General features: G+C 44.0%; 1 protein-coding gene across 2 annotated transcripts in view; it reads left to right on the top strand.

The window, feature by feature from the left end:
* NR3C2 (nuclear receptor subfamily 3 group C member 2) overlaps positions 1 to 26,712 on the top strand; it is a gene marked incomplete at its 5' end in the record, with an annotated part of 218,285 nt that overhangs the window by 148,140 nt on the left and 43,433 nt on the right. For both annotated transcript variants that reach the window (XM_084266965.1, XM_084266966.1), the window contains one exon: positions 13,801 to 13,917. In XM_084266965.1, coding sequence (XP_084123091.1) covers positions 13,801 to 13,917 — 117 coding nt within the window. The remainder of the gene's footprint in view (positions 1 to 13,800; positions 13,918 to 26,712) is intronic.

A 26,712-nucleotide genomic window follows, 5' to 3' on the forward strand; every position in this document is an offset into this window, starting at 1 on the left:
GATGAAAATAGCGATCATAGTTGGTGTAATACCCTTTCTGCTGCTGAATTTGTACCTTTTTTTTTAGGTTGTTTCCAGTATTTTACCAGTAAATACACTGTGAAATTTCACAGTAATCATCAAATCTTCTGCTGTCCCCTCATACTTTCTTCTGACTGATTCTTCAGTCTTACCTGGAATAACAGAGAGCTGCAGCTCCTGATAAAAATAAATAAATAGAAAAATGAAAAAAACCCCAACTAGACATGTACATATTTAAAGGGTAAACCAGAATCCTTTTTAAAAAGCCATCAAACAAATGCAGCAAACTTCTTAAGTTCCCTTTGGTGACCGTCTGGTATTACTTTGGTCAACATTTCTGTCTTTGTGGTCTCAAGAGATGTCACGAAAAGGCTTTGTTGTGATGGTAATGCTTGAAGCCTTTCAAAGAAAATTATTACTGACCAGGGTTCTGGAGGAAAAGGTTTGTCAATGCATGTGCTGACAATAATTTAAATTGTCACTAATATTCATAATAATATTCGTTATTATGAATTTAGCATATTTCCAGCCTGAGCTGTAGTAAACTGTACATGAAAAATGCAGGAGAAAAATATGCTTTGAAGATAATGTGTCATTCACACAGAATAAAATTTCTGATCTGCTGAGCATGCTAAATGCAAGAACCTAGCAGGCTTGAACTTCAAAACTGTTTGCAAAAACCAAAGGGTAGCTACTTTAAAAAATGGGAAAAAAAAAAAAAAGTTCACAGAATGTTTTCACTGAGATCAGGACTTGGGAAAGTAAAACTTTGTGGAACAAACTGCCTGTTTTTCTAGTAATATCTTATATAAATAGCATGTATCTTACTGAGGGAGTTGGCCTGGAATTGCAGATTGTAAGACAGAGTTGCAAAGCATGGAATTAACGCTGTATGCCTCGACTTTTCTGTCTGTCCTGTGAGAACAGGAGTCTTGTCTTAGTGTGCCTGCTCCATATGATTACTGCAAAGCTGGTTTGATCCGTGCCCAAGTGTACCAGTGGGATAGTAGGGCAGACTTAAGCAGTTTGGAAGACTGAATAGAGCATAACACGCTTCAGTACCATAAACACTTTCAAATAAGAGTATTTTTAGGGAGGTGAGTATTTTCAGTAGATTATTTGCTGGAGGAGCATGGCTTTCCATCAGCTGGATATCCTTACAGTACCAGTTAGTGCTCCATACTCCAGAATACGACCCCCCACATACACACCTCCTTCCAACCATTCCCTTAAGTGAACTCCATATTTCACACAAATCTTCTTTTACACTGTGTACTTTCTGAAATACTGTTGTAATGGGGAGCTCATTGTGGGGTACAAGATACTGCGTCACATACGTAAATGTATCAGAGCAGTTATCATAGAATCATGGAATGGTCTGGGTTGGAAGGGACCACAAGGATCATACAGTCCCAAACCCCCTGCCACAGGCAGGGACACCAACCTCCAGGCCTGGGTATACACGAGGTTGCCCAGGGCCTTGAACACCTCCAGGGATGGGGCATCCGCTACCTCTCTGGGCAGCGTTTCCAGCACCTCACTACTTTCTCTGTAAAGAACTTCCCCCTAATATCTAATCTAAACTTTCCTTCCTTTAGCTTCAGTCCATTCCCCCTTGTCCTGTCATTATCTACCCTTTTAAAAAGTTGATTCCCCTCCTGTCTCTCTGCTCCCTTTAGGGACAGAAATGGGAAGGCTGCAATGAGGTCCCCCCACAGCCTTCTCTTGGCTGAACAAGCCCAGCTCCCTCAGCCTCTCTTCATAGGGGAGCTGCTCCAGCCCTCTAATCATCTCTGTGGCTCCTTTGACCCCTCTCCAACAGTCCCACATCTTTCTTGCATTGGGGGCCCCAGATCTGGACACAAGACTCCAGCTGGGACCTCAGGAGGGCAGAGCAGAGAGGGACAATCCCCTCCCTGTCCCTGTTGACACCTCTCTTTTGATGGAGCCCAGGATACCATTGGCCTTCTAAGCTGCAAGAGCCACTGCTGGCTCATATTAAGTTTCTCATCCACCATGACACCCAGGTCCTTCTCAGCAGGGCTACTCTCAAGGAGCTCTTCTCCCAGTCTGTATCTTTGTCTGGGATTCTTCTGAGCCAGGTGCAACACCTGACACATGATCACCCCCATCAGAAAGAATGGAAGGGCGATTCAGTTGCAGCTCAGAGTTTTTGCATGACACCTGTTTAAAGACCTTTCCAGTCCTTCTTGACCGTTTCTTGTACATTGAAATTTTCCACTGAAGTGCATTGAAATTTCTAGTATGTCAAGAATGCCTTATCAGATTTGTAGCTTGGGAAAGCAGGAATAGGCATCATGCATGCAACATGATCTGTTCCAAACCTATCCTATGTAGTTCTCTGCAGATAACAGCATCTCGAGACTCCAGAATTAGTCTTCTGTTAAAATTTAAACCAAAATGAAAATTTGGAAACTTGCTGTGAAAGAGATGTGTGATTTTGTCAAAACAACATCCTCTAAGGCTCTAATTCTCACTCTTTGTATTACTGTATCCATTATAAGCTAAAATCAAAAGCAATTGAACTGAAAACTAATTTCAAAACAGAAATAAAATTATTCTGCTCAGTAACAGGATTACTTTGGTGTTTGTAGCTGTTTTCCCTTAGTTTTCCTCCTGAGCAGATTTCCAATGCTGTGTGATTTCACTGAATCAGAAACACTTTACAGAGATCAGATACCTTCCCTTTTCTATACTATCTGGTATCATTGGGCATTTCTTTGGCCATGTGAAAAGGGAATTATTGCCCAGTCAGTCATTTGGCCAAGTTCAGACTTTCCACATGCTGAACCGAAAGCTTCCGTGGCTCCTCTGGATTTCAGGAGTCCCCAGCTGTCTTCCATGACCGACTGTTGATGTGGCTGGTTGGTACAAACTCTGCCTCTTTTGAAGAGTTGATGGTGGGAGCCCTGGAGATGGTTTCAGTACCAGTTTGGGGCTGAAACCATGTTTCATGTATGTTGTGTTGGTGGCTCCGTCCCTCTGGATAACAGGACGGCTGGAGCACCCGGCACAGGCTTGGGGAGGCTTTCAAAATTCTGCAGCATGTTTTAAGTATGGCAGAAGAAAACATTCATATGTACCTCAAATATGAGATAGTTATATATCTTATCTTGTTTGCCTGTCTCACTGTAGTTAACAGGCTTCATCCCTGCTGGATGGTTTCTCATGCAGAAAACAGTCGCCTCTTTTGGGCTACATCCCACGCTCCCTTGCCAAATTTCCTCTCTCTCCTTGATCCCTCTCATCGGTGCCCTTTCACTCTGCTTAAAATAGTGAGTGAGAAACGTTTTTATAACTCCTCGTCTCCTTTGCCAGGATCACCAGACTATACCAATTGTTTTTGTTAACCTGGTCTCAGCCTAGTGTGAAATCCATCTTCCTGGGCAGGGGAAGGAGCAGGAGATGGTCTCCATGTTGAACCTGGCAGAGCACTGGACTCTGTGCTCTTAGGTGCCCTCCCTGTTCCACTTCCAGAAAAAAAGGGGAATCAGCTTTTTATCTGGAGTCACCATTGGAGGAAGCGCTGGTAGTTTGTCTGGGCTTTCAAACTTTGGCTTTCTGGAGGAAACAAGTGTAGTGGTTAATGTGCAGAACATTAAATCATTGTTCATGATGTAATCACCACCTAAGGACAACCTGCAGCTCTTTCTCTGGGGTGCCATGTAAGAAGCAGAGGAAGATCGGGTGATCACAGGCCAACACACTGGATTTAAGAATGTTTTTCTCAACACTGTTTAATTAGAGCATGTTAGGAATAAATAGCAATTAAACACAAGGTTTAAAGGAGATGAAAAGTTGAGAGAAATACCATGTTGCAAAAGTTTGTAGGCTGTACTGAGTATTTGAGGACCAAGTGATGCTCCTGTACTTCTGAAGGACCCCTGGCTGAGTTTTGTGGACTCTGCAGGAAACAATCCTGTCAGGACTGTGCTCTTGTCCCAGGTAGCTCTAATGTACTTTGCTTGGCTATGTGAAGTGAGCTGTAGCCATACCTTCATCTGCAGCATAAATGTGCCCTGTGGAACCACTGGTTCCTTGCTGAATGGAGGAAAGAAATATATTTAGAAGGTGAATGAGGAGTCTGAAGAAAGTTGTGGATCAAGGGAGGAGTACGATGAGAATAAATGAGACTAATGATGGAAGTAGGTAAAGGAGAAAGAGAACAAAATTTATAGAAGAAAAGAGGGGGGCAGAGTAGGAAAATATCATTAAAATGGTAGATAAATTAATCTAGTAATATAAAAGGGTAAAGAAACGGAAAGATATCTTGGGATCTAGAAGTAGCAGAAGGTAATTGAGAATGAGAAGCAAGCAGGAAATATCCCAGATGTGGTGAATGTTTTGCCAAATTCAAAACAAATTTTAATTAAGTCTCTTAATTTATCATAAAGGAGGGAGAGCTCTAACTTCTTGCTTCAAAGAAGGATTCTTGACTATACCTATGCCACGAGCACATTCTGTAATGATGTTAATAATATATTGGTACTGTCATCTCGAGTGATTGGCAGATACAGACTTTGTCTGCAGCACATTTTCATGTGCTGGTATGGTCAGGTGAGTAAAGCTGTGGGGAAGTCTGTGTAAGGGAGATAGACCTGAAGCCCCACTGAATTTTGGGAACCCCTGAGATTCAGTATCTAAAATACAAACCCCAAGCATCTGCCGTATAAAACAAAGGGGCGACATTCGTATCCAAGTTCTGCGCCTTCTCTGTGGCATTTATAAGCTTATTCTGCATTACACATCTATCTCAGAGTGAGTAATCAAGTTTATTAGTTTACCATGGTCAGACTGGACTGGTTTAAACAGAGCTGAGGAAGTTAATTATCAAATGTCTCAGGTGGGTCTAGCAATAAGTAACTAGTTATGGAGAGAGGGACGCGCTGTGGCTGCTGCCTTCAGAGCAGTGGCGGGGGGACGGGACCTGCCATCGCATGCGGTCGGACGGAGGGCTGGGAGGGACTGCCCTAATCTGTTTCCCAGGTTGTTAGAACCAGTTCAAGAGCAGTAAAACAAGGTTATGTAATTGACATGTGATGTAGCCTAAAATAGTGACTGCAAACATAGGCTGCTGTTGCTGGGCAGTTGTCAACTGCTTTTAAAAAAAAAAAAAAAAAGAGCCCTCAACTGTGTAACAAATGGACCTTTTAGATGAAAAGGCAGTTCTGATTTCCACTGAACAGTGGGCTTTACCCCCCCCCCCTTTTTTTTTTCCTATTGCAAGAAATAGAGGCTCTTTGAAAACTGAAATTTGGAAAGACATTCATCATCGTACTTATCGTGCTGATATTGAGAGTACCTGCCCACTGCAGATGGTGAAATAGAAAAACCTCAGGTACATGCAGTTTGTTTCTTGATAGTGTGATACAAGTCCTGGCTACCAGAAAATCCTTTTCTGTGTGTGGAAAATCATTGTGACAAGTCTTTGCAGGAATGTCATTTACATACTGCCCATTATAAGGTAGAAATAGTTTATTGTTATTAATTAAAAGAGCTTAGATGGATTACAGAGATCATGTCTGTCTCCAAAAATCTGTGAAGGTTTTGGAGCTGGATGAACAGAATGCATCACATAGCTCAGTGAGCACGAATGAGAGGTTAGGATGTGCAGATGATTTGATTTCTTCCTGGAGGAGGCAAAGCCCTTCATTAGGGCTATACCAGCAAGCAGAAAAACCCCGGTGTTAAGTTCTGTTTGCTAACCAGATATTCTCGAGGTGAGAGGCCTCCATCAGAAAATCCCAGTGATTCCTGGAACATGTTTTCTTTGTCCTTCCTACAGCAAGGGAGGTGTGTAGCCCAGGTCAGAGGGGCTGCAGGGGCTGGGGCTCATGCAGTCTGACAGGCTAGGGAGTAAAGGGAAGGGACAAAGTCAAGCAGTAAATAACATTTATGAAATTGAGGGAAATTTAGAGTAGAATTACAGCTGTCCAACCCAGATTTATTTTTTGTCTGCCCCTCATTCCCTAGTTTTACCTGGAGTAACATCAGTAAAACGGGCAGTTGTGCTGATAAATACTGGTAGGAGCAATGGGAGGATCTTTAGAGGAGTTCCTTGCACTAAGGATGCCCAGGTAGTAGTGTTTAACACCTATCCACACCTGCAGGTGCTGATAGGTACTCCAAACTGTTATTGTGGAGATCTCCTTCCCACTTGAGAAATACGGGGTAATCTAAGCCCAGAAGCTGCAGGGCTATGAAGATGATGAAAGGCCTGGAGCATCTTCCCTAGGATGAAAGGCTGAGCGAGCTAGGACTGTTCAGCCTTGAGAAAAGAAGACTGAGAGGGGATCTGATCAATGGTTATAAGTATCTCAAGTGTGGGGGACAGGAGGAAATGGTCAGCCTTTTCTCAGTGGTCTGTGGGGACAGCACAAGGGGCGATGGGCTCAAGTTGGAGCACAGGAACTTCTGCACCAATATGCAGAAGAACTTCCCAGTGAGGGTGAGGGAGCCCTGGGACAGGCTGCCCAGGGGGTGTGGAGTCTCCTTCTCTGGAGAGATTCCAACCCCATCTGGACACCGACCTGTGCGACATGTCCTAGGGACCCTGCTTTGACAGGGGGTTCAACCTGATGATCTCTGGAGGTCCCTTCCAACCCCTACAATTCTGTGATTCTGTGAAAAGGGATCCCATCTCCAATGTGCAAGGTGGGGCTGGAGATGGCTTCCATCTCCTCTCTCCTTAAACCCTGGAAGAAGGCTTGGTCATAGGGAGAAGACAACTTTGCCTGCAATTTTATTAGTCAAAGTACTAATTCTTGTTGTGGAGGAAGAAGCCGAGTCTGAATTTTACATGTGTTTTGATGTGTTTGGGTGAGTTGCTGTTTTTAAAAGTTGAGAGGTTTTTTTTAAGCATCATCTGCTTTATTTGGTCCTTAGCTGCCACTCCTGTTTTCTCACTTTGCCGTCCTTCTGTGTGGCTTCCTCAATTGTGTCTTTGTCTTGGGACCAAAAGCATGCTCTGGTTTCAGACATCACATCCGGAGTGACGCTTGGATTTTCCCTTACCTTTCCCAGGGGGATGCTGCAGTGGATGTGTAGCTCTAGCAGGACTAAAGAAAGACTTGGCTACCCAGGTAAAAGCAGGAAGAAAGCATGGGAGGCAGCGGTGCCGCAGGAGGGGAGCTGGGCGTTAGTGGCACACCAGAGAGCATGAGTCAACACCGTAATGCCATTGCCAAAAGCCAGATCTGGTCCAGGATTGCATTAGCAGGGTTGTTGTGTGCAAGATGCAGGAAATAACCATTTTATTGGGCTTAGTGATGGTGAAACTCAGCAAGAAAAATGCCCCCAGTTTTGGGCGCTCTGCTGTTCTGAAAGAAGCTGGAGGAGAGTAAGAGGAATGGCGACAGATTTGGGAAGCATGGCCTGTGAGGAAAGATTGAGAGAATTGGATTTGTTTAGTCTAGCAAAGATATGGGGGGCATAAATCTTTCAATAGGCTTGAGATTGTTGTAAGAAGGGGGTGATCTATTGCTCTGTATGTCTTGGGCGGGGGGACAGGGGATTACTGATATCTCTTTCAGTCACAAAATACTCCAGTTTGGGTTAGATGCAAAGAGGAAAAAAATACCACTTAAAGGCTGTCTGATCGCATGCCTTGTTAGGGAAGCTGCAGAAAACCTTTCCTCCAAAGGTTTTGAGACAAATTTAGAGAAAGCAAAGAAAAAAAATGAAACAACAAACCCACCTGCTAGTCCTACCATGCTTCCGTGAGTGGGCTTGAATTAAACAGACTTTGGCTCCACTTCCAGCACTATGGGGGTTTTTTTCTCTCTCCTTACAAACTTTAACATTTCATTATAGTAGTTGTTACTTTAACAAGAGAACAGAACTGTAGAAGACTGATTAATGATTTGCAGTTCATGATTTAAACTTCAGGATAAAAAAAGGAGGCAGGGGGAATAATTTTTAGGTAGAAGAAATGGATGTAATCTCAGAAATTTCTGTAATTCCCTAATTCTGCTTTAGACAGTACCAGAAATATTACTGAGAAGAAGTATCCACACCCCATTCCTCTTGCAGCTCTACATGTGTGGAAGTATCGCGGCCCCTTGCAGAGCACAGCAGTGCCCTTGCGTGGGTACATGAGCTCCCTAGCAAGCCAATTTTTGGGACTGGTGGCTCAATCATTACACTGGTGTTGTTTTAAAACACAGCTTCTGCTGCAGGTTTCTGCCCCAGCCTCACCTGGCAGTAATTCATAGGCGAAATAAGAAAAGCTTTTCTTTTTTCTCTCCCCTCCTTTCCTGTTCCATTTTCCTTGTTCAAGAAAACGTGGTAAGAGGGAAGAGCAAATGTCATGAATGCTTCCTTCTTGTTTTCTTTTGTAACCCTACCAAAGCAGGGAATTGGAGACTCTTTGTTGGCGAGAGAGTTGGAAACATGAAAATATTTTTGGGCATACATTTGGATGTGTCATTCTGTGGTATGTAGTGACACAGTAACCTGGAAGGTGCAAACTCAAGATATTCCTCGAGCTGTGCTGCGAATAGGACAGATCTCTGGTCCTTCTTAGTTTGTAACTCTGTAGACCTTATTAATTATTTATTTTGAATGGGAAATTTTCCTGGCAGCTTTTGTCACTCCGTGTTTTAGATGAAACAGGAATTAGCTCGTGTAAGTGCACTCAGTGATGGCATATGTAAAAACTGCTTTCATCTTAATGCATTAGCACATGGGAGATGAGAATTCGATATCTACCCTGTCACTCTCCAGCCCACTTGTGGGTGATTAAACCGGATAAAAAGAGCAACTGGATTAAGCTAAACACAAACTACACAAGCAGATCAATACATGGCTCAAAAGAGGAGGAGATCCAGCACCACAAAAAGTATCAGCGTCTCTGCAGGACGGTCTCCATCACTGTGTTGAGATTCTGCAGAGCCCTGGAGGTCGAGAGCTGCGTCAGTTTCAGATGTGTAGGGTTTTGTTCTGATTCTCGAGTTGAGGTGCATGAGTGAGGCTCACACTGCATAGCTGGAAGGTCCTGATTCGTTAGGAGTGTCTTTGCTTCACCAACTTACTTTACAAAACTGATTTTATTTAAAACATGCAGTATGTGATTGAACAGAAATGCAAAGCCTTTTTTTTCATCACAGGTGAGAAACTTTTTAACTGAAAAACATTCCATTATTATTTCATACCTGTACTGTACATTAAGGGTTTACCTGAATCAGAGAACCACAGACTGTTAGGAGTTGGAAGGGACCTTGAGAGACCACTAGTCCAACCCCCCTGCCAGAGCAGGATCACCCAGACTAAATCCCACAGGAACACATCCAGGTGGGTTTGAATGTCTCCAGAGAAGGAGACTCCCCAGCCTCTCTGGGCAGCCTGTCCCAGGGCTCTGTCACCCTCACAGGGAGGAAGTTCCTCCTTATATTCCCATGGAACTTCCTCTGCTCCAGCTGCACCCGCTGCCCCTTGTCCTGTCACTGCCATCGCTGAGCAGAGCCTGGCTCTGTCCTCCTGACTCTTGCCCGTTTACATATTTATGAGCATTAATAATGTCACCCCTCAGTCTCCTCCAAGAAAAAGAGGCCCAGCTCCCACAACATTTCCTCATAAGGGAACACTGCTGTGTTCTGATTTTTAGGCATTTATCAGATTACTTCTGTTAACATAAGCTTTAAGATGATGTGGTTATTTAAATTTTTTCCAGAAATTAAAAAAAAAAAAAATTCAAGAAGACCTTCGCTTTTTGGAAGGCAGACTTTTGCCTCCTTTACTAAAAATCATCTTACAGATTTTTGTACTGTATGTTATTGTTCAGAGATGCATGATGCAAAAATGGGTAAACCTTTGCTAAGCTATGCTTTAGGAAACTGTTTGCTCTAGAATAGATAGGCCAGGAGAAAGTAATACTTGCAGGCTATGCAAGCTGTTTGAAAGGTGACTTACGGATGTTATTCTGCTATTCATAGAATCATAGAGTGCATTAGGTTGGAAGGGACCTTTAAAGGTCATCTAGTCCAACCCCCCTGCAGTGGGCAGTGACATCTTCACTAGATCAGGTCACTCAGAGCCCCATCAAGCCTTGATGACCTTGAATATCTCCATGGATGGGGCCTCCTTCCACTACGTCTCTGGGCAACCTGTGCCAGTGATACATCACCCTCACAGTGAAGAATTTTTTCTTACTATCCAACCTAAATCTTCCATTTTCTAGTTTAAAAATATCGCACCTTGTCCTATTGCTCCATGTTCTTGTGAACAGTTCTTCCCCAGCTTTCTTATAGGCACCTTTCAGGTACTAAAAGGCTGCTAGAAGGTCCCCCCGAACCCTTCTCCAAGCTGAACAAGCCCAGCTCTCTCAACCTGTCTTCATAGGAGAGGTCCTCCAGCCCCCTGATCATCTTTATGTCCCTCCTTCGGATGTGCTCCAACAGGTCCATGTCCTTGTGTTGAGAGCTCCAAAGCTGGACACAGTACTCCAGCTGAGGTCTCACCAGAGCAGAGCAGAGGGGCAGAATCCCCTCCCTCAATCTGCTGGTGACACTTCTGGCGATGTAGCCCAGGATGCAGTTGGCCGCCTGGGCTGCAGGTGCACATTGGTGGCTTAATGTCCAGCTTCTCATCCACAAGTGCCCCCATTATTTTGTGTATATTTTAGTATTGTGGGAATACTTCTTCTGAAGTCACGGTGTGACGCTGATTGAATCAAATAAACATTTCCACAACATTTAAGAATGTGACCCAAGTAATTATCCTGGAGTACATAAACGTTAACCTCTTTTTATTAAACCCATTAGCTTTTGAAAGCGGTGCTGAAAAATGTTGACTTAACAGGTGTACAATTTCATAGAGCAAACTGCCTCCAGGGTAAGTCTCCAATGGGGTTCATTTTGCAGCATTAGAGCTGTCTTGTCGTATTAATAGCCTGCACCCGCCTGTGGAAGCCTAAAAATGGTATTGCAGTACTCTGTGATGTACAAAGGACATTGTGTGAGCACTGAGCAGCCATACTTGCATTCCTAGCAGAAAATCACCAGCTTTCCCCTGTCCCCACACAAAGGTGTTTTTGTAAGAGCACGTAAACCACCTTTATACAGCATATAAGTGTTTGAAACACTTTTGGTTTCTACTTTAATTTTACTTTCCTGCTGTCTGCATGGTATTTCTGCAGGAGATGTGCTCAAGTTAGTACAGAGCAAAAAGTAAATAGGAATTAAGTTGACTTATGTGTGGGTCTGATCTTTGTGTAGATTACATCATAAATTAAACAGTGTGGTTTTATTTTGTGATTAGTCCTCCTGAAAGACCAGCTGATAGATATTGGTGCCATCACCATATTATACAACTTGGGTTTATGCCTGATGTAACACCATGAACTCAGTCGTGAATTATTTTGCCTGAGTTTAATTGGTTTTCATCTATGTCGTGGTGCTAGGTGAAGTCCCTTAATAAAAACCTACTTTGCCCATGTGCTTTTTGTCTAAGCACCTGAAGCATTAGGTAAGGATGATACCTTTGTTGATACTCCAGTAACACTTTGCTTACTTGAGTAAGATTCATTCTCTTTGTGTGAGATGCTCAGCCAAAAGCTGCAAGAAACAGTCCAAACTTCAGTTCACCATCTAAATAGATAATATTGGGTAATGTTGAGCATCTCCCTTATGAGGAAAGGTTCAAAGAACTGGAGCTCTTCAGCCTTGAGAAAAGAAACCTGAGAGGGGATCTGATCAATGTTTATAAATATCTCAAGTGTGGGACATAGGGGGACATGGGCAGCCTCTTCTCAGTGGTTTGTGGGGACAGGACAAGGGGCGATGGCCTCAAGTTGGAACAGAGGAAGTTCTGCACCAATCTGGGGAGAACTTCTTCCCCGTGAGGGTGAGAGAGCCCTGGGACAGGCTGCCCAGGGGGTGTGGGGAGTCTCCTTCTCTGGAGATAGTCAAGACCTGTCTGGACAGTGACCTGTGTGACCTGTCCTAGGGACCCTGTTTTGGCAGGGGGTTGGACTTGATGGTCTCTGGAGGTCCCTTCCAACCCCCACAATTCGGTGATCCTATGAACTCATATGCAGATATAGAAAATTACTTATCCAAAGTTTTAAGGTAAATTCCTGAAAGAGCCTTGACCAGAGGCCAGGCCTCCTGTGTCCCATGAGTATTCTCTTTGTCTTTCCCTGAGGAGTATTGTGGAATATTTCCCGGAGTGTATTGTGGAAAATTACCTTGGCAGGCTTATTTTATACCTCCTATCCTGCAGCAGCTCTGTGCTCTTACAGATCCTGAATCTTTGCTCCCGCACCCCACACGCATCAGCTGCGTGTTTCGGTGCAGCTCTGGTCTGAGCCCTGCCTGGGCTTCCTCTTCCCACCCCTGGCTGGTGGTTGCTTCTGTCGTTGATGTCAGCTGTGTCGTTACTGGAACGACTCTGGGTTTCTGCACATCTCGCCTGCCTCACCCATGACCTGCTTAGGAGCCTCCCCTTCATTGCGGGTTGGTGTTACCGCGTTTGCAGTCTGAGGGGTTTATTTCCTCTACCTCTCATTTCAGACATCTTTGTTACAAGCTTGTGGTTGTCAGAGCAGTGAGTTTCTTACCTGACACCTAAAATGCCTGTCCCTGAGACTCTGTGGCTCTTGCAGCACCCGCTCCGTAAGCCCTCAACATGATGTTGTATTTTACACAGGGCTGTTTACTTGAACTTTGCATGCTGGCAAATCCTGCAGCTTGCCTTACAGCCTGTTGTGCTTCTGTAAACTGCATCCTCTCCTTCCATCCTTCCTCCAGTAACCCTCACCATTGCTTTGTGTTGCATCTGCTGCCAGCGAGTTGTTCTGGCTTCCCTAGATCCCTACGTGCCACCTCTGGATCTCAGGGCACCTAAAATAAGCTTCTCCTCTCACTTCTCCTGCCACGCTGCACCAGCTTTATTCCTTTATCCCTCCACATCAAATTCAAGCACCTCACTTTGAGAAGTCCACATGGTAGTGTCCTGGTTGGATACACTGCACCCGTTCACTCTACCTCTCTTCCTCCTACGAAGCAAAATGCCTTTTGAATCTCCGAGTTGTTAAATGCCAGCCTATTTCCCTGGTTGCCATGTATTTCCCTTCTGCTAAATGTTGTGTGTTAAATACCTGCTGTCTCCTCAGGACTGCTTCTGTGGGGCTTTACAGAACTGAAATAATGCGTTTCTGATTTCAGCCTGTTTTAGTAAAAGCTTCAGAAACCTTCTGCTGCATGGAAGGTAACTGATAAAATCAGAAATCCAGCGCTCGGTGAACTGGTTGAAGAGAGTGGAGTGTATTGGGAAAGTTAACCTCTGAGTGTCATTTCTGCTTGAGATTGTGAACTTCTTTAGCATGAGAATGACCCCTGGTTTTGTACCAGAAGTTTGCAGGCTGCTCTGCAATGTGGCCCGTGTTGGAAGATTTTAAAAAGCTGAAACCAGTTGTTTGGTTTTTCCAAAAAGAAAATTGCTGGTCCTGCTTAGACAGAAGTAATGAGATATCCTAGGGAACCTGCTTTGGCAGGGGGGTTGGACCCAATGGTCTCTTGAGGTCCCTTACAATTCTGTGATGATCTCCTGTGAGTGACACACCAAAACTCTTTTCCCAGTTAAACAGAAGAGGTGCTCATCACATGTAAGGCCTGTGGCGAGTCACCAAGGCTAAAGAATGGGATTGGCAATGCCTGCGTTAATAAGAAGCTCAAAATGACTGCAAAACAACAGAGAAGAACAAATTGGAATTATGTAAATACATCCTCTAATAATGCCTTTTGGTTTTGTTTCATTCAGGACAGCACAATTACCTGTGTGCGGGAAGGAACGACTGCATAATTGATAAGATTCGGAGGAAGAACTGCCCAGCCTGTCGATTACAGAAATGTCTGCAAGCTGGAATGAATTTAGGAGGTAAGCAGAATATTAATAGTTCGGTCTCTTAATTTGATTAGGCAAATACATTGGAAATGCACAGCCTTTTTATAGTTCTGGCAGCTGCATGATCTCAAAAGTTTAAGGTGGAATTATCCTGAAGAAGCTCTTAATAGCTAATAAACTCTATTGTCATTCTAAATCAGGGTTTGGAGATAACGTATTTTATGGCTGAGAAAAAAAGAAAAGTGGGTGTTTTATGATGACAGTCATTTTAGTGGAACCTCATACAGCTAAAAGTCTTAAGCTTTCAAGTACTGCCTGCCTGGGTTTTTTTTGGTGATGAGAATTCTCTGGAATACCAAAAAACATTTTACACCACCATGAGAGCAAATTCACACGTAGCAAAACCTCTTTGACTGCTTTATTTTTTTTTGCTGTTCATTCAAACATTGGTATCAGTTCATTTCTGTGACTCTTGGGATACACAGTCATTTCCATGATGTTCCCCCATCGTTCATATAGCAACAGCAGAAAGGCAAAACCTTTTCTTAATGATAAAAAAGTATTTTGGAGACACAGCACAACAGCAAAATCTATTAAAAAAGTTGGGGGTTTTCCCATTGTTTGAATTCTTCATTGCAATGTGTCTTACACAGTTCTGGCTGTGCTTCAGTGGGTGTCTTGTTTCAAGTCATCACCTGACCAAATTGAATTACAAACCACTTCCCCCCCATCACTGGGTTCTGTTTGCAAACAGGGGTTTGGACACTGTCGCCCCGATGCTCAGAGTGATCCTTCCCTCAGAGTGTTTTCACTGTTCCAGAAAAGTATGACACGGTCGCATTAATATCTCCAGATCTTTTCCTATCTCACAATTTGCTTTTTATCCTCCTGGACCTGTTCTCCTGGTAGTTTAGTTCTCCAGCCAGATTTAGCTGCTTGTCTTTCATAGGTTATGTGCAAAAATCCTTGTGCCTGACTGATGCCTGATAACTTTTTCTACCTCCCAGATTTGTTTTTCCATCTTGTTTCCTGGTAGAAATAAGCAAGCTGCTCCTTACTTTTTTTTTGTGGAGAGCATTCCTGTTCAGATCCTTCCACCCTCTTCCCAATTTTGAGATGCTGTGTTTCCCCCTAGGCCCCTTTCTGCTTCCCAAAGGCAAATAGGGCTGAACTGTGGGATGTTGGAGGCAGCCTGCTTTCCTTTGATTTGGGGGTTGGACCCGATGATCTCTTGAGGTCCTTTCCAACCCCTTAAATTCTGGGATTCGGTGATTTTGATCTGCTCTGCTCAATCTAGCAGGGGAAGCAGACTGGCACCCTTGTTTGATGCAACAGGAGCTTCATGGCAGTAGCAGCTCCTTCCACCCCCAAAAAAAAGGTTCTGAAAATTGTGGATCAGGAAGCTCAGCTCCCTGGAGAGCTGGAAATCTTGCTGCATCCCCCCAGCAGCCGGCGCAGGGCATCGTCCCTCGCTGTGCCCTGTGACAGTGCCAGCAGCGCTCCTGCAGCCCGCTCTCCTGGACAGGCATCTGCACAGAGCAAAACACAGGGCTGCCATCTGACTCGATAACCTTTTGAAACAGCAACACATGACGCTTTGTCTGCAATGTCATGAGGTCACCACTGCCATTTCCTGGTGTGTTTCTGAGGACGTGTTCGCTGTGTCGCCTCCAAAAAGCAAAGGGAGGGGTAAACTTGGCTTGAGGGGGTTGCTGCTTCTCTTTTTTTTTTTTTTTAAGTATTGGCTGGATTGTTGGGAGGAGTGCATTGAAAAATCCTCCCTTGTGTTGGAGCTTGGTAGTCTGCTGGAAATTAATGTAATTAATGATCTGCATTTAATGACCTAGAAGGCCAAGCCTGCCTCTGCAGCATACAGCTGGTGTGCAGTTGAGCCTTGGCTGTTTCAGTGATTTCCTTCACGTAGAGCAGCTAAGGGGAAATTCTCATTCCTGATTTCATCCCTTCTATGCCACGTAAAGAAGCTAAAATTGCATCAAAAGGTTCTTACATCGCTGCCATGAATGAGATAGTGGGGGAACTGCTCTGGATGTCAGTGCAAGTCTGTGCCCTCTGCGTGGCCCAGGTGGGAGACTCCAAGCTGGAGGCAGAGGGAAGGACTGCCAGAGAGACGTGAGGTGCTGGCAGCCTGGATGCTCTTAGTTTTAGAGGGCCCCAAGGGCTGCCAAATGATGCTGACAGACCTTTCAGCCTTTGAGCCAGCCCAGGTCTAGCAGGAAATGTTGACAGTTTACGGCCATTTGTTGCTGAGGCCACTCTTCTTCCCCACTGAGTTTTGCATTGGGCATCTCAAGAAGAGCAACGGAGCACCTCAGAATATAGTTGGGGAACTTCTGTGTGCTGTTGCAAGGGGGTTCTGATACAGTGGAGATCATCACAAACAGAGGAGGTTGAAATGGCAGGAAGAGGTACACATGCGTATTTGAAAACAGACATTTTACCGATGATCTCTTGAGGTCCCTTCCAACCCCTACAATTCTATGATTCTATGATCTTCATATAGATTCCCAAGGTTTGGTATTAAATAACTTTTTTTTCCCTTCATAATTAGCATTAGAGGGCTGGAGCACCTCCCCTGTGAAGAGAGGCTGAGGGAGCTGGGCTTGTTCAGACTAGAGAAGAGAAGGCTGTGGGAGGACCTCTTTGCAGCCTTCCAGTCCCTAAAGGGAGCAGAGAAACAGGAGGGGAATCAACTTTTTAAAAGGGTAGACAATGGCAGGACAAGGGGGAATGGATTGAAACTAAAGGAAGGAAGGTTTAGGTTAGATATTAGGGGGAAGTATTTTACAGAGAGAGTGGTGAGGTGCTGGAACAGGCTGCCCAGAGAGGTGGTGGATGTCCCATCCCTGCGGGTGTCCAAGGCCAGGTTGGATGGGGCGCTGGGCAACCTTGTGTAGCTCCAGGCCTGGAGGTTGGTGTCTCTGCCTGTGGCAGGGGGGTTGGATCCTTGGGGTCCTGTCCAACCCAGACCAGTCTATGATTCTGTGAACAGACTATGTTCATATTATTATGAAGATGTAGAACAGCTTATCATTTCATGTGGCCAGCCTGGTATTGCCAACAATATATATTACTCTGATAAAAATGGCCTTTCACCTGTTTGCAAATTGGACTTACATAGGCAAAATATGCAAGTATTTTGTTAGGCAGTGTGACCAGCAAGGAGCTGAAGGGAAATGAATTGATAAATGCAATTTAGTTTCAATCCTGTTTGCAGTGTAGTAGTCTCTGTAGCTGAGTCACACTGCTCAGTCCTGTGTTCTTTGTGCAGCAGATCTAATTTAAGCTCTCGCCCTCCGAATGGCAGCAAAGGTAAACACTGAAAGCAAACTGTATCAGAGATGTCTGTGTGTTTGGTTCATGAGAAGCAGGAGAGGTGATACCAAAAGGGTTGGAAGCATAGCCATGGACATTTCTTTCCCACTTGTGTGTAACTATAACATTTAAAAAAAAAACCCAATACAAACCAACAAACCAAATGCAAACAAACCTCCAGTTGATCCAGGAGAATTGTTGCCTTAGGGAACAAAGTGCTGTCTCCTGCAGGCTAGAAAAGAACGTGCCTCTCTCTCCTCGTCTACAGATGGGAGTGAAAGACCACAGGCTGCCACCCAGCTCCTCCTAGTTACTGCAGTAGGGGAGTTACAAAGTAGGTTTGGTAATTGTAAGTTTGTGCTTGTCTTCCTACTGTTACTGAAGTTAGTCCTCTCTGTAGTGGGGAACTGGAAATCGGCATTTCCACATCTCCTGCAGCCCTTTTTTGCACAATCTCCAATGAATCCACTTACCTCTTTTCTTTGTGATGGTGTCTTGTCTTTTTTTTTTTTCCCTTTCAATTCATATTCTTTCTCAATATTTTAAAATACTGTTTTTCTTTTATTTACCATGTCAAAGTGTCACATGTTTGTTTTGATGCCATATCTTCACTTCCCAGCAAGCTAACACTTTTTTCTTAAAAAAAAAAATATATATTTTGATGTGTGGTAGCATGCCATGCCTTAAGCACCTTTTAAAAACTACGTGTAATCCAGTGATGCAAAGCACACCTTTTGATGAACGCTCAACCAAATTAATCTGGCAGTTTTATTGTTTACCTCCTCCTTTTGTTTGTTGAAAAAGTGGGGCCTTTTCTAAGCTCTTACACCCTCTTTACATCTTTAGAAAATTATTCATCAAGTCAGCAAATAATTTACCTAATTATCTTCTTTTCTCAATTTTTTGTTTTGATTTTCTAAGAAGCGTCTGCAACCTGTAATTTCTGCAGAGCTGAAGTTGCCAAGTATCACATTAATTCATCCTCCTCGTTTCTGGAAAGTATGTGTGTGAAGTGCAGAGACACATATTCCTTCAGCGAGTAGGACTCCAAAACTTTTTTGGGATTCAGAGTTTGTTTGTTGTTTTGTTGTGGGTTTGTGGTTCTTTTTTCTTTTTAAACTCCAGTGCCATATGCTAGACTTAATTATTGGAAGAGATTCAGAGTGAGCAACTGCAATATGAAGGTATGCTGGCCCATTTTTGGTTTATGCTCTTTTCAAGATTCTGTAATTAATTTTCAGTTAATTATGGACCATAATGACTTCATGGATTGTGAAGTTTCTTCCAGCATACGCTGTGATCAGATTTGTCGAGTCTCTCACTTCCACACGAGACATTTTCGTTTGACTCCCACCTCACGCTGCTGTTCCTCAGTCGTGTCTGTCCCCATGGCAGCATCAGAGGCGGGTCACAGCAAGACCCCCCAGTCCCAGACTGGTGCTCAGCACGGCGTCTCATGCCACCACCAGCTGCATCCAGCAAGGCTGGCGGCTCGCAGCCACGGCTGGGATGCTGCGTTGCAACCAGGGTGGCAGCGAGCCTCCTGGCTTCACTCTGCTGTCTGCTGAAATGAAGCCTGGAGAAGGGAAATGTTTTATATGGTGTCGCTTGAGGGGACACCCCCCCACCCTGCTTTCATAGCCAGGTTAGTCCTTGCCCTTCTTATGTCCCTATTCTGCTGTGTCATCAAAGATAATCCCTCCTCTGCCATGGTTGTGCCATACACTCTCGGTGTATAAATCATCATCGAGAGGTCCGTATCATGTAAGACTGCAGCCCTCTCCTCCCTCAGCTTCCATACAAGACTCTCCTGAGATGACTGGTTGGTGAGAAATAGCTTGCTGAAGGTACCCTTTGGATGCTGGAGGGAAATAAAATTGATTTCACCTTGCAGATTCCCTAGTTCATGGCTCTGCCTGCAGAGACTGCCTGTGAAATCTTGGCTTCGCATACATTTACATATGTAAGATACTTCATGTACAAGATGCTGTGTGTGATTTGTAGTCTTCACTTGCAGATACCCTTATTTTTTATACATTAAACTATTTCAATAATCTGAAAAATAGATTAAATTAGTGCATCAGTAATAAGATACAGTGCCTCACCTTTTTGCCCAGCTTTCCATTTTCTGTTTAATAACTCATGGTAGCAGGGATTTAAAACTGCAGTAGTGTTTTCAGTTACTGCAGCTTATATGGTTTATATTATCATTGTTCCAATCTTTTTGAGAAAAAGAAAGCAGTAGGGAGAAAAGGAAGAAAAAAACCCCACAGGTATTAGAAAACTGAAAACTAAGAAAAACTTCAAGCCAGCAGCAATCGATCCTCTTGGTTTTCTTTAAAAACTTCCACCAACTTTTTGCTAACTGAGGTTTCATAAATTTGAAAGGAAAAAACTTATATGTTGGAAAGTAAAGCAGTTTGGGGTACAGGTATGGTTAACTTGTGTTTTCCATTTAAACTTTTAACTGTGAAGTATCTTGAAATGCCCATTAACTTTTAACTGCATTTTTATTTGTGTTTCTTACGTAGCTTTTTCTTCTAAGGGGATCTAGTTGATATTTTATAACTTGAATATTCAGCTGTGATCCTGTCAGTTCACTTAAGAGACTTTTACCAATGTACAACAGTATATTAAAGTTATTTGGGGGGGTTGTGAAGCAGAACCTTGTGTTGTCAGTTCTTGCCTTTTAGCTGGAGAGCTTTGTTGTAGTACCTCCCGATGACGAGGTTATTGTTAGGATTGTTTCAAAGAACACACAGATTTTTCTAGGTGTTTCAGAAAACATTTGTGCTAGGAATCCATCAAGTTATGGGAAGGTGTTAAAATCTGTGCTGTCTCGTAGCAGAGAAGTGTTGATTTTACCTACTGTTATTTGCATGTGTTGTGCCCAGGCGAGCCGTGGAACCTTAAGACGTAGCCTGCAGCCGTGCTGCCTTGTGTTGTGATATTTTATTAGGTCTCACAAATTGTCTTGTGGATGTACTCATAAGAGAGGGATTAACAGGGAAAGTCATGTTGCTGCATGGAGTCCGTGTTGGTGGCTCTTCAGAAGAGGAAATGACATCCTTCTGCCAGAGTAAGGGTCAGTTGTTCTTAAGGTGCTGCTGTTGCTGCACCACCCCCCACACCTCATCAATAAGTATTTTTTTTTAAAAAAAAAAGCTAATCAAGCAAACAAAGCCAGTCCTGCTGTTCTGGATCTTGCAGGAAGCAACTTCTTCAGCAAGAAACTTCAACTTTTGTGTCCATCCTCATGTTACAAGATACTGCTCTTGCCTTGCTTTTGATAGGAGCCTCTTAGTTTATCAGCTTGAACCATCCTCAAGAGTACTGTAGATAACTATCAGAACCGTCCCTTGCCACAACTGTTAAGGAACTGTTTGGGAATGATGATTAAAAGTGCAGAATTTTGAAGAAGGTAAGCATCTCTCAAGCATCAGTTACAAAACGATAAGGAAAGCAGGTTCTTTGCATTTTGCTGATGATATTCGAAGGCAGCTGAAGAAGACGCAGTGCAGTATGGAAGCACACAGCTCTCATCCAACCGTCCTTGATCAAAGTCCTGATCAGTTTCATGTTCTCTGCCCTCTGCTGGTTTTTCAAGTTATGCTGGTTTCAGCTCTGCCTTCTGATGTGAGCACCCAGCTGCCGCCAATGTGTGTGTTCCCTCCAGGAACAGCCTTTCAGGCTTTTAGCACCGGTCTGCTGAACTCCAGACTTCCCTGTTCGATCTGCTGGACGCTCCATCATACCACCCATAGCATAACAGCTTGGCTTGCCAATCTTGCAAAGGAGCTGCACCGTTTCTGGGCTCCTGCAGACAGTAGGTGTCCCATCCGGCATCCAGGCTCAGTGGGGCACCGTCTGGCTTCAGCAATCTGTATGGGCTCAGAGGCTGCTCTTTCCGGGCAGTTTATGTTCCACATGAGGTGTCTCGCTTTGGTTCAGAGCACAAAACGGAGAGGGGTGATCACGGCTTGGGGAGGAGTGTTTGGATACTCTCAGGGGAGGGCCAAGAAAGCTCTCCCACCGTTGTGGTGCAGTTAGGCAGTATGACTGAAGCACAGCAGTGGCTTGTGCATGGATACCTTCAGTTGGGCGTTCGCTGGCTGGCTTGCATGGTTTCCCTGTGCAGCGCCCATGACCTCCCTTCTGCCTGTTGTTAGGGCTCCAGCTTTCACCTCCAGGATTGCTCCTAGAGTAGATGATGTTTGTGGCCTGTTGACACCCCCGGGACCAAGGCTGACCCTCCCTTTTCTCCCTGTGCCGTGGTACACCACTCCTCTGTTTTGCAAGGCATTTAAATTTTACAACCTATTTTCCTGAGGATCCTGAAATGAATTCCAGTTTCCTTTGATGCTCGTACAGATACAAACAAGCCCTTGACACCTCTGTTCTTTGCTTTGTCTCACCATGCTGGAGCAGACCAGAGTGCTTCAGCACTCCCAAAAGTTGTGGCAGGCAGCTCTTGGTGATGTTTTGTTTTTTCCTGAATCACCAAATTATCGTGCTTCCTTCCATATCCTTCTCACTCTTCCTTCCCCACAGTAAAAGTGTTCTCCCTGCTATGAAAGCATGCCTGTATCTCCCTGTTCCGCTTTCCAGAGCCTGCTGGTTATCGCCAGAGCCCTTCTGAAACCTCCCTCTGTGGTCTGTGGTGGTGTATTTCCATTACTCACTTCCCCATCACTGCAAGAAGCTGTAGGAGCAGAAGGAACTTGTCCTTATAGCTTCTGCTGAGCCATTGCTTCAGAGATTTCCAACCTGAAAGATGAAGACTTAACTTGCTGTGCCTGACACAACCTTGGCCAAAGTATGGTGGGCTCGCTTTTGTAGGAACCCGTATCAGTTGCCTGCAAGTGTGAGCCTGGAACAGAGCAATGAGAGTGACCAGCAGTCGCTCTCAGTCCCCAGGGCTGCTGGGGATGGGTTGAATTGCTTGGTTGTTGTTTTGTTTAGCATTCAGCTGGAGGGAAAGTTGAAGAGAGCAGCAGCCAGTGTTGGTAAGGAGAAAAAGGACATGTTCTACTTTCCATGTCTGTCAAAAGCAGGACAAGAAGTACGAGCAGCAAGGAAGATGCAAGTAAGGAGATGGATATCTGTTACGGTAAGGCCAGGGAAGCACTCAAAGAGCTGCTGTGGGGAAGATGCAGAGTGTGTCACTGGGTGTCTTAGAGATCAGATAATGGAAATGTTTGTCAGAAGCTATGAGGGTACAGTTGGGTCTGGTCTGAGCGAGAGGATGGATCAGGATTTGTTGTCAGGGCCTGGAACACACTACCCAGGGAAGGGGTTGAGTCACCTTCCCTGGATGTGTTTAAAAGAAGGGTAGAGAGGTACTCAGGGATATGGTTTAGCATAGGATGGGAATGGTTTGACTTCATGATTTTAAAGGGCTTTTCCAACCTTGTGATTCTGTGATTGTGCAACTGGCCCAGATCTCTTCCAGGCTAGATTAATTAGGTAAGTAGAGTTAAGCCAGATCATTTGTGTGCCAATCAGAGAAACCATGAAATTGTTACTTCCATGTAGAAAAGACTGTTTAGATTTTTGTCATCACTGATCTTCACAGAATGAGCTACTCTGCATCCCTGTCCTCTGTGTCGACAGTGGATTTTGAAGAAGCAGTGATGCTAAGGCTGTGCAAGTCGTGCTCTTTTCTGACTCTGTGTTGCTTTCTTGATTGTCTGATGCTTTGGCACTTCACAGGTTTTAAATTGACTCTGGAGCTGTGGTTTATCCCAGCGATGTCACAAGGAGAATGTATTCAAATCGCAGATTGTTCCTTAGCACGTGAATCTGTGGTTCTTTCCCTTTGTCCTCTCCTGTCTACTTTGCTGTGGAATAGTAACTTGAGTTGTGTTTCTAATCTTGTTTCCTGCTTCTTTCCCAACCAAGTCCCACATGTGTGCCTTTCCATGTGGAGCACCTGTGTTTTGCTACATATATATATAAGTATATGTGAGAAGTGGCAAGGATACCTGGCTCAAACAGCAGACTTTGGGGTTCAGCATCCATTCAGAGAGCAATCCACCACAGGTTATAAGGGCAATGTTAGAACTTCATGACAGGCGAGAAGGTGGTGTTTAACAGAGAGGAAGGCAAGGTGAAGGCACTGGTTGGAGAGTTTCTGAGCCACCCAGTACCACACATCTGGTGCTGGTGATCTGTATGCTTTCCTGGTGCTCTGCCACAGTTTTTCTTTCCCCCAATGCTGTAATGTTTTAGTAATGGAAGTCATCTTTGCAACATAATATCCCTACAGAAAGCACAAGAGGAGGAGAACTGGAGAACCTGAGCTCACAAGATCGGTCCACCCTGAGTGGACAGTAAAGGGGATTGTCAGGAGGGAGTAGAGAATGCTGTCAGTCAGAGATAACTCCCTCTCATGATGCAGGTTGTCGATATGTATCATACCACAGAGTCCCGTTTTCCCCAGAAGGCTGGTTAATGGCCCAAACAGGGTGTTTCACTAATGGTCGGGATGATTTATTAAAGTAGGAGATTAACATGGTTCTATTACTGTTTTTTTCTTTTCTTGGTTTTTTTTTTAAATGACTAATGATGAACTGGGTGGTGAAAAGTACAGCTGAGATGACTGCAGAAGATAGACAGCCAGCTTGTCTTTCAGAGGTAGCCCTGCTGTTCTGGGAAGTGGGGCAGATGATTTCTGGAAGATGAGGGACAGAGCAGCAGCACTGAATGTATTAGAAATAAGGTCATTGGAGAGAAATCTGAGTTGGTAAAAACTGGGGTTATGGAAATCATACAGGTGAGGAGATGAAGTACCTCAAAATTTTTGTTACGTGGGAAAGACAGGATGTAACCAGAAGGGATGCAGAGGGAGGTGCAGCACTTACCAAGCTGAGTTCTACTAATAGTAGTGCAGGGACAAAACCGAAGCGTTTGAAGCATGGCACACGCTCTAGCACAGAGTGGAAGCGTAAGCACTCGAGATACGGGATGAGAGGTGCTGTGGCAGAGTTTGCTTATTGACACTTCTGAAAAACCCAGAGAAGCTTGTTGAGTACCTGTGTCTCCAGTGTAAATACAGAGAGGAAATTTCATGCTCAGTGAAGTTCTGCAGGCCCGTGTCAGGGGCGATCGAGGTGGATTAGCATTGCCCTCAGCATGAAGGGGTACATAAACCGTGGAGCAGGCTTAGCATTGGGTATCAACCCAAATAAAAGCAAGAGGGAAGACTTGGATGAGGACTGCCTGCAGAAGGTTGGACGGGAACGGGTGTCTTGGGAGGAAGGTTGTCACTTGGCACAAGGAAGAAGCCGGTGCTCGTAGCCAAGAGCGTTCAGTCTGGTGCAGTGTGGAAGATTTTGAAATCTGTTCTCCAAAGTTGTCCTAACTTTTGTTTTTAACCAGATCATAACCAATGCTCGTGGCTCAAGCTGCAGATGTTTCCTTGCTGCAGGTGTCTTCGAGCTGTAGGTGGCAAGTACTGAAACTGTAGGTGGCCTCCTCTTCATGTTCGTTGTTGGTATTTTACTGCTAGTCCTTAAATCTATTTGATGAATAGTCGAAACTACTGATGCATTTAGTAGACAACGCTTAGCTCAAAAATCATTGAGTTTGCCATACATTTGAAGAATGAATAAATAATCAGTAAAACACAAGTTTTGGGAGCATCTGAAAGGGACTGATTAAGATTAGCTTTCATCAACATTATAATTTTCTTTTGTAAGCTTTTTTAAGGCTTTGTCTATTGGGTGATTTAAATATTTAGTAAATACATTTCTTTTGAAATTAATGAAGAAGCACAAGAGGGAGTTTTAGATACCAAAAATGTTAGCTGTGAGGCTGTATTATGCCAGTCAGGGACTTTATTTGAAATATATTGGGGGGGGAATTTTCATACTTTAGCCATTTCTCATTAAAAAGCTTTATCAAAAACAGCTTGATTTGATTTTAACAGGAAACCACTAATTGGCATTTGGTAAAAGTTGTTCCCACACGGGGAGGAGTACCCCTATGAAACTGTTATTTTTCAATTAATTATCACTTAGAGGATTGCTGAGAAACAAGCAAATGTGTTAGACATTTTCCCTGACAACCTAAATATTCCTGCAAAATGCACTTTGGAATTCAGCTTTCTTTTGTCACTTTTGTCCTCCATCTCTTCACGAATGTGTAGCCTGAAGCTCGGCACAGCGATAAAAGGGATTAATTCCCCCAGTGCCTTCCCTTCTTGATTGCTGTGGACATCACTGTCTCACTCATCAGCCGAGCAGGTAACCTGAGCTTCATCATTGAGTCAGGCCTCAAAATATACATGATTTTATCTGGGCTTTCACCTTAGTTTTTCTGAGAAGCGACTGTGATGGCTTCTACGCCGTCTTTGCAAGGCTGCTTCTGTTATCCACACTACAAAGATGATCCCTGTGAGTAGATCTCTGTGGCTGTGGATCCACAGTCCTCAATCCTGTGTGCAGAAGGCAGCACACTGCAGAGGAACTGTACCTGTTCCACGAGATGTGTGCAAGCACTGTCATGAGGTGCCACCTCCCTGTAAGTGTTTGTATTTCACTGCTTGATAGCTTTAGCCATTAGTATAATCAGGGGAAATGTAGAATTCTCATTAAAATATGGGAAGATTTCTCCTTAAGTGGTCACATAATGACTTGAAATAGCATTTTCCAAAAGTAACTGTAAGTGTTTTGCTGTCAGACTGGAAGGGTAACTGAAGTAGGGTCCTGTTGCGGGTCAGTCCTGGGTCTAGAATTTTACTAATTACTTGTACGACAAAGTAGAGAGTAAACATGCACATCTACAGATTTAGAAATTCTTCTCTACAGCCAGAATCAGAATTCAGAAGATTCTTTAGTTCTAGTGTCTGAAACCATCATGATGGCAGACGGTTATGTTAAGAAGTGCAGGTGGAGGGGTCTGAGAATTAGATACCTGCAAGCATCTGTTTGAAGACTGCAATGAAGAAGGAGATATGGTTGCATGGGGATTGTATGTTAAATTTAGAGTCAGTGATGTGAAATGGTTGTAAAAATAGGCAAGCCTTCTTTTATATTGAGACTCTGTTCTTGTCAGAGCTGGCCAGTGTGGGCCTGATGATTGTGTCTGGTTTTAGCACTACTGGTCAGGGTGGTGGGGATGAAACTGCCACCTATGTCCCTGTGCTGGTTGGTAGGAATAGCAGGAACTTTGTCCTTCCTGGTGGACACATCCCTCCTCTTTTCTTGAAGATTGCCAGTGTGGAGGTCATCTCTGCTGTGTCCCTTGATAACCTGTTCCTGTTTTTCAGAGACCTTTACATTTAGAAATGTTTCCTTAACATCTAAACTGAATCTCCCATCCTGAAATTTCATATCGTGTGCCTGAAGAAGACTAGAGACTGCCCAAGGAAGAACAAAGATGATGAGAGCTTAAGAAGAGATAAAAATCTGTAAAGAAGAGCTGAAGAAACTCAGTTTATTGTAGTGTAGAAGAGAGAAACATACTGAGAATGCCATGATGCCAGTCTTTCAA

This window comes from Gallinula chloropus, assembly GCF_964237585.1.
Source record: "Gallinula chloropus genome assembly, chromosome: 7".
In the NCBI taxonomy this organism is placed as follows: domain Eukaryota; kingdom Metazoa; phylum Chordata; class Aves; order Gruiformes; family Rallidae; genus Gallinula; species Gallinula chloropus.